At 53.8% G+C, this 7,956-nt stretch overlaps 1 protein-coding gene across 4 annotated transcripts in view; it reads left to right on the top strand.

Annotated features, from left to right (window-relative positions):
• The window catches only part of LOC109519572 (long-chain-fatty-acid--CoA ligase ACSBG2-like), a 20,248-nt gene extending 12,698 nt beyond the window's left edge, over positions 1-7,550 (top strand). For all 4 annotated transcript variants that reach the window (XM_019876193.1, XM_019876192.1, XM_019876194.1 and 1 more), the window contains 10 exons: positions 1,514-1,634; positions 1,758-1,838; positions 1,958-2,107; positions 2,213-2,380; positions 2,490-2,671; positions 3,085-3,318; positions 3,516-3,730; positions 4,902-5,041; positions 5,121-5,364; positions 6,090-7,550. In XM_019876193.1, the coding sequence (XP_019731752.1) occupies positions 1,514-1,634; positions 1,758-1,838; positions 1,958-2,107; positions 2,213-2,380; positions 2,490-2,671; positions 3,085-3,318; positions 3,516-3,730; positions 4,902-5,041; positions 5,121-5,364; positions 6,090-6,181 (1,627 nt within the window). In that variant the 3' untranslated portion in view covers positions 6,182-7,550. The remainder of the gene's footprint in view (positions 1-1,513; positions 1,635-1,757; positions 1,839-1,957; positions 2,108-2,212; positions 2,381-2,489; positions 2,672-3,084; positions 3,319-3,515; positions 3,731-4,901; positions 5,042-5,120; positions 5,365-6,089) is intronic.
• The last annotated feature ends 406 nt before the right edge of the window (positions 7,551-7,956 follow it).

Raw genomic sequence — 7,956 nt, 5'->3', positions numbered from 1 at the left:
TATCGTAAGCCGACGGTCCCAAAGCGGGGTCTCGGACTGCCCAGCGATTCGAAATTGGAGCGGCATCTTGGCGCCGTTGTGAAATGCGGCTTCTCTCGTCTTGGGCGGCCGGCCAAAGTCGCGCCCCTCCTTTGTCCGGCGAGCGCTTTGAAACGCTCGTTCGTGCCTCGGCCACATCCCGGCCGGGTGACCGTCCCGCCCTTATCGTAAGCCGACGGTCCCAAAGCGGGGTCTCGGACTGCCCAGCGATTCGAAATTGGAGCGGCATCTTGGCGCCGTTGTGAAATGCGGCTTCTCTCGTCTTGGGCGGCCGGCCAAAGTCGCGCCCCTCCTTTGTCCGGCGAGCGCTTTGAAACGCTCGTTCGTGCCTCGGCCACATCCCGGCCGGGTGACCGTCCCGCGCTTGACCTTGGAGTCAGCCGATCCTCCGTCAAGCGTCTCCGGTTGCTCCGCGATGCCGCGGCTCGCCTCTTGACCGCTGCTCGGAAGAGGGAGCGCGTCACTCCTACTCTGGCGTCCCTCGTCTGGCTCCCTCGACATTTTCGAGGTCTTTTCAAGATCTTCTGATTTGTTTTCAAATCTTGAAACGGGCCGGCGCCACCTTCCCCCTCCGAGCCCCGACACACCTGCCGGTCGGGGCCTGCGTGGGACCCGACGTTATTCGAGGTCCCAAGAAGCGAGCGCAGGCTCAGAGGGGACCGAGCCTTTGCCGTTGCCGCTCCCTCTCTTTGGAATGAGCTCCCACTGAACATTGGGCAAGCCCCCCCCCTCGCTGGCCATCTTTCAAACTCGTTTGTATTCTTTGGCTTTTGACTCACACTTGATTTTAGTTGCACCGTTTTTGTGCTTTCTCCCTCCCGTCTTTGTGATCTTTGCTCCATGTCGGGCACTTTGTCTCCCGCGGTGGTTGTTGTCAAGGGCTCGACAAGTACACCCCAGTTGAGTTGAGCAAGTACGTGTTTGTGGAATGGCCTTTTTTTTTCTTCCTTCAGCCCGCGCCGCTTTTATCGCTGACGTGCCGCAAAGCACGCGTGTGACGGACAAGACAAGACCGATGCCGATCCCGATGATGATGACGGGCTCAGATTACGCCATTTTCATTTTCTGCATTGTTTGCGCGCTTCGAGCTATTTCAACAAACAAACAAATGATTGATTTTGGCGTCAATCGTCCAACTTTGGATGTGAATGAATTGTGATTTCATGGGAAGGGAGTGAAACCAAATCTGAACGTCACAAATTGAAAAGAGTGAAGCAAAACGATGCTGTAAAGCCAGTCGCTTTCACCAGGGCAAGTTGTCACCTAATGAGGAAAAGCGGCGCACTCATTAATCGGCGCCTTGTGTATAAAAACTGGAGAGGCCGGTCGAGCGACGGAGATGCCGGCTCATCGGGGCGAGGAGCCGCAAAACTCAACGCGAGCACCCCGGGAACAAGAGACTCGGTTGCTTTTCCTCTGTGCAATGCGGAGCCGCAAGCTGGCGCACGCGGTACATGTCCCGTGTCCATTCCAGCGGCCTGGCGACGGGCATCTACACCAACAACTTACCCATGGCCTGTTGGGAAGTGGCCAGCAGCGCGCGGGCCAACGTCATCGTGGTGGAGGACCAGCAGCAGATGGACAAAATCCTGCAGGTCAGCGCCTGACTCCGCTCTCGCACTGTGCGTGCGTGCGTGCGTGCGTGCGTGCGCCATCTGGAGCGTGCAAGGCCAGTCCCTTGAAAGAAATGGAAATCAAACAAAAGATTTTTCCGGCAGGTGAAAGACGATCTGCAGCATCTGAAAGCCATCGTCCAGTACAAAGGAGAACTCAAGCAGAGGCTGCCCTCCCTTTACACGGTACGCTAGCGCGCGCACGCTGTGCTCGAGGGCTACTCCACGCATACTAAGTCAAACTCCACGCTAAGTCCAAAGTCCAACTTGTTTCTCGCCACACGTAGTGCCTTCTTTCTTTTTAGTGGTCGGAATTCATGAGGCTGGGCGAGGATGTGCCTGAACAAGAGCTGAACCGGTCCATCGCCCGCCTCCGCGCCAACCAGTGCTGCAGCCTCATCTTCACGTCGGGAGCCACCGGAACCCCCAAAGCCGTCATGCTGAGCCACGACAACGTGAGTCGCGAAACGACCGCGGCCGACCATTTCCGTGCGCGGCGGGCCGGAAACGGAAACAGAAAGGGCCCTAAAGTCGAGCCTTGGGGAACCCCGACGCTCCAGGTGACCTGGACGGCGCAGAGAGCCGGAGACGCGGTGGACCTGCGCTACGGCGAGGAGTCGGTGGTCAGCTACTTGCCGCTCAGCCACGTGGCGGCTCAGCTCAACGACTTGTACATCACCATGAGGTTCGCGGCCACCACCTACTTTGCCCAACCCGACGCCCTCAAGGTGAGCACGCGGCCTCACGTGACCGGCCTCCTCCTCCTCCTCCTCCTCCTCCTCCTCTTTTTATGTGATTTTCTTTTTTGGGCCGGGGGGGCTTTGCTTTCAACGAAAGGGGTCCTTGGTCGCCACGTTGAAGGAGGTGAGGCCCACCTCCTTCCTGGGCGTCCCTCGCGTTTGGGAGAAGATGCAGGAGAAAATGCAAGCGGCGGGAGCCAAGGCGAGCCCCTTCAAGAAGAGTGTGGCTGACTGGTCAAAGGCCATCGGGCTCATGTACAACTACAGCGCCATGCACAAGTGAGAGAGCCTCGCCGCCATTTTGCTCGGCGCCGTTTTCCTTTCGTTCTTTGGGAAAAGACGCGACGAAGCGATTGCAATTGAAAAGGGCCGTTGCCGTTTCACCTGGCGTCTCTTCATTCCGTGAGACGCGTCAACGCGGACCGCGCTTCCTAAATCGTCGGCTCAACTTGGCATCAAGAAATCAAGCGCGCGTTGAGCCCGTCGTCTGACTCGCCAGCTCCCGCCTCCTTATGGGGCGGGACGAAGCGCCAGCGGGCATGCGCGCTCGCCGGCGTATCATCCTCAAACATCTTTTGCTTCGAAACGCAAGGCCCAATTCCTCCTCCCCCTCCGCATACTTGAAAGTCGTTGACTGGCACGAAGTGCGATTTTTTTTTGCCCCTCTCGTGCGGATGCGCCGTTTGTTTCAGGGAGAAGCGCGTGCCGTGGGGCTTCACGCTGGCCAACCAGCTGGTGTTCAAGAAGGTGCGAGCGGCGCTGGGCCTGGACCGCTGCCGCATCTTGTTCACGGGCTCGGCGCCCATCTCCAAGGAGACCCTGGAGTACTTCATGAGCCTCAACATGCCCCTCATGGAGCTTTACGGCATGAGCGAAAGCTCCGGCCCGCACACCGTCTCCACGAACGATGACTTCCACATCAGCAGGTCAGCGCGCCGCCGCCACCTTTGGAACGCGACGGGCTTGCGGCGATACAAAGCCACTTCAGTGCAGCACTCGGTCAATGGGAAGCCACTGACCCCAGTGCCCAGCGCTACCTCGTAGCGGAGGTTCGGGGGTGCCATTTTTCTGCACCGCAAACAGTCGCTCGTAGCTAACGCCTCACGGCCGCACGTGTTTCTAGCTGCGGGAAGGTGATGGCAGGCTGCAAGGTGAAGCTGGACAAACAGGACGAGAAGGGCAACGGGGAGATCTGCTTCTGGGGCCGCAACGTCTTCATGGGCTACCTCAACATGGAAGACAAGACCAAAGAGGCCTTGGACCAGGATGGCTGGCTCCACTCAGGAGACGTCGGCAGGTTCCAGGGAAACTTCCTCTTCATCACCGGAAGGATTAAAGGTCGGCCGCGCGTTGCGCGTCACTCGGACAAACGACAACAAACATTTTAGGACAAAGACAAAAAACCCGGCGTTTCCGTCACTTAGCCCATTTGGCGAGCGTTCTCTTCAGAAGCCACTTGCACATCTCCTCTGCGCCTGCGTGAGAATTGAGGTGGAAAAACGAGAAGCGCCTCCGTGCGGCAGCACCTGGCGCTAAGCCGAACTCGGACGCTCGATAGCGTTGTTTCGAAGGCTCGAAGCCTCGCGTGACAAAACGCCACAAAGCGCTCGCGTGGAATTTACGGCTTGAACGTCGGTGGCCGAACATTGTCGACCTCCGTTCGTTTGTCACAATTTCCCCGCTCAAAAAGATCCGGACGGAAGAAGAACAGCCGCGTTCATATTTACGTCGATTTCCTCGACATCTCGAGCGCACGCGGGCCAAGTCCGGTAAACGAGCTAGCGGACAGCGAAACACTTGAGAGGCGCGACGTGCGATCGGCCTGACGGAAATTCTCCGGATGATGATTTCTTTTGGTCACCGTTTGAATGGAGAAACGTTTCCACCTTTCAACGTGATCGCGCCGCGTCGCGTCGGCCAGCGATTCGCTGCGCGTCGCGCTGCCTCGGCTCACTTGTGTTGATGAGAAGACAATTAATCGGTATTGATGAGAAGAGGAACTGAAGGGAGCACCTGCTGCTGCTGCAATAAGCCCAATGGCCCTCGCTCTTTCTCCGCCGCGCATGTAACAAGCAAACGGAAGAGACGGTATGCCAGAGAGTCAACAGCGTGACGAGACGCGGGGGAAGGTGCTGGGCGGGGCTGCGAAGATCCCGATCGGCTCACGGGATAAATCCCACGCGTGCTGCCATCGGTCGACGTCGCGCCGGGAACTCATCGTGCGCCTTGAACGAGTGCCCGTTGCGGATGCGGTACGGGCGCGGACCAAACCTCCGAGGCATTCCGCATTTTTTTTTCTGAATACAGGACTGTGGACAAAACAAAAGCCAAAACGCGATGTACTGAAGCCGCGATAAATAAAGCGCCATGCAGAGAGGGATCACTGTATACTGTTAAAAAAAAAAAGGGGGGGGTGGACAGTATTTGCTGACAAATTGCCAAACGTTGGGGCTTCACTGTATCATAAGGAGCATGCTTTTGACATTCCAAAATGCGGTCGTCAACGCAGAGCTCCTTATTACCGCCGGCGGCGAGAACGTGGCCCCGGTGCCCATCGAGGACGCGGTGAAGGCGGAGGTGCCCATCCTCAGCAACGCCATGCTGATCGGAGACCGCAAGAAGTTCCTCTCCATGCTGGTCACGCTCAAAGTAAGCCGCCCCGGAGGCCGGACCGCCCGGACCGCCCGGACCTGGTTTTGCAAAGCGTTGACCGGGAACCTTCGGCCAGTGCGTCGCAGACCAAGACGGCGGACCCACGGACCGGCTGAGCCCCGACGTCGTCGGCTTCTGCCGGGACCGCGGCCTGCGCGCCGCCACCGTGTCGGAGGTCGTCGCCGGCGAGGAGCCCGCCGTGTATGAGGCCATCCGGGAGGGCGTCCAGCGGTACAACGCCAAGGCCGTCTCCAACGCGCAGAAGGTGCAGAAGTTCGTCGTCTTGCCGAGAGACTTCTCCGTCGCCGGAGGCGAGCTCGGTGAGTTGCTGGCTGGAAAACATCATTGGCCTTTTGCTGCAGTCACGACGTACGCTGTCATGCACCTAGGCACGCACGCACGCATTGATTGATTGATGGGGGGTTTCGTTTTTTTTTTCAAAATTAAATGAAAAATTTTTTAAAATGTTTTGCGTAATTGCCTGTCGTAATTTGGTCATTATTTTACAAAATAATTGCAATTTTTTTTTTTTACTTGATCGGAGACCATATTCTTTCCTAATTTGAGGATTTTGCAATTATTTTATGTTTTCATGATGTTTGATAATTATTTATTTATTACATAATTTTTCATTATTCTGAGATTTTTTCTGATATTTTTTATGATCATTTTATTATTATTATTTATTTTATTATTATCTCTATTTCTCTGAAAAGTCATCATTTTTAGATTTTTTTATATATTATATATATAGTACAATATAATGTATAACAATAACATTCAAATAAATATGACATGAGTAGAGTATTGATCGTATTACAAGAACAAGAAACCAAGCTATTTGAATCGTGAGGACATTTGTGTTTTGGAGTGTCATTGTCCCAAGTGGAAAGCAGCCAGTCACCCCTGGGCCCGCCATCTCGCTCACTTGTCCCGTGACGAAGCGGGCCACATGCCACGGATGTTTGTTCACAATTCCAAAGCAAATTTTTACCTGTCGCGAGCACGTACGCGTGCTGGAAACGGAATGCGCTTGTACTTCCAGGACCCACCATGAAACTGCGGAGGCCGATTGTCGTCCAAATGTACCAGGAGAAAATCGACGAGCTGTACGCCGAGCAGACGCAACCGAAATAAGCCACGGAGATCCATTCGACGTACGGTATCTGCTTTGAACGCGGTTTTACTTTGACGGGAAAGACTCCCGATCGTGGCCAAAGCTTGCCATCATACTGCAGGTCAGTTACGTGAGTCACTGACCGACACTCTGGGGGGGCGGGGGGGCTCTTTCATTTGGTATTGCAATGAACAGAAGCACATTTACGAGTGTCATAACAGAACCTCGGCTCATAAAGGGAGACAATATTTTTTACTGCAAGAATAAAATTGAAACGGTTGAATGGATTTCTGTTGAGGGGGAATCAAAATTCCACAGGACCAAAGATGAAATCTTGTTAAGATATAGTCGCAATATTCCAAAAATCAATGTGATGACGTCGATATAAGAGCAGAGTGTCTTTTTTTTTGGGGGGGTGTCAATGTTGTCCCATGAAAAGATAGAATCAAATATTTACACAAATGTACTGACGTTTTCTGAGATGTACTGTATGTATTCGGCGTGCGGTATTGAAAAACAAAAGATGCCATGTGCGATGTAGATGTTGAATATAGCCATAGTTGACATGTACCTGAAGGAAAAATGACATTTTTATCATCTAATGATTTTATGATTTGAATTTTTTTCTCAATCCACTCAAATAATCAAGCTCAGTGTATCATGAATTGTAATGCCCCCGAGAGCTACGGTTCAACTATTGGATTTGGGGTTGGATCTGAAAGGTCAAAGTCCGCTTTCAGAAGAAAATGATGGCACATCTTTGCCATATGCGCTTTGCATGGGCCCACGCGGCCATCGTGATTTTTTTCTCTTGGCTACATTGTGCATCCCTTTCCTGTAACGTTTGAATGCCTTGCCGGTTTCATCTTCCTTGTGAAGAATTGACAATGTCATTGTCCCTTAACACGCCCCGAAGCGAGGAAGCCTCTCGCGGTGGGGTGGGGTGGGGCGATTATTTGCAAACGAGGTCCGAGGTCATTGAGGCGCCGCGTCTCGGGTTGCGGGCGCGGCGTTCTTCTCCGTTGCTCCGGACTTTTAACAGATCAGATTGCATCGCCGGGCGCGTTGCCGTCTTTCAGGTTTTCTTCAGATTGCGGACTGGCGCCGTCGCGGCATCTTGCCCGCTCGACTGTTTTAACAGCGCGCACCATCAATGACCCCTCCATCGGGACGGCACGCCGTCACGCTCAACGGATGCGCAGATATGCGCGTGCTAGAATCGAAGCGTGTTGGCAGACCTCCGTCCTCACGAGAGGCTTGGAGTAACTCCGGGCGAGAAAAGAGCTTTAGAAATGGGAGCCCCTTTGCAAAAATATCAACCTGTGTACGTACGCTCGATATTTACCATCACGATAACAATTAAAAGATCAAATGCTGACTGAGTGCAAATTGTTTCGTTCTTTGTCTGCCGTAGTCATTTCGATCTCGATCAGGGGTGCCCATGGCGTCGATCGCGGACCGGTCCCAAGACAATCGAGGGGTGGAGAGTAAAAAAAAAAAAAATTTGCGTGTCTCTGTGCATGTTAGTAAGATCTTTTTGTGTTGATGCACGCTGCACCCCGATCATCCTGTCAGTCTCACGTTCACAAAAAGCATTGAAAAAATAGAATCAAGCAGGTCACCTTTCACTTCCGGTGGCGGGCGACCCGCGTCACCGGAAGTCGTTAGCGCTCAGCAGTCTGCAGTTGCAGCTTGAGGTCAGAGCTGTTGCCATATCCTTTTTAGGATTATTGTCATCGGTCAGAGTCCGTTTCGTGTACGAGTCACCGATGGCACTCGCGAATAATGGCAATCT

Source organism: Hippocampus comes, unplaced genomic scaffold, assembly GCF_001891065.2.
Source record: "Hippocampus comes isolate QL1 unplaced genomic scaffold, H_comes_QL1_v1.1 scaffold102, whole genome shotgun sequence".
Lineage (NCBI taxonomy): Eukaryota > Metazoa > Chordata > Actinopteri > Syngnathiformes > Syngnathidae > Hippocampus > Hippocampus comes.
The sequence above is the reverse complement of the archived record's forward strand: the minus strand, read 5'-3'. Positions and strand labels throughout refer to the sequence as shown.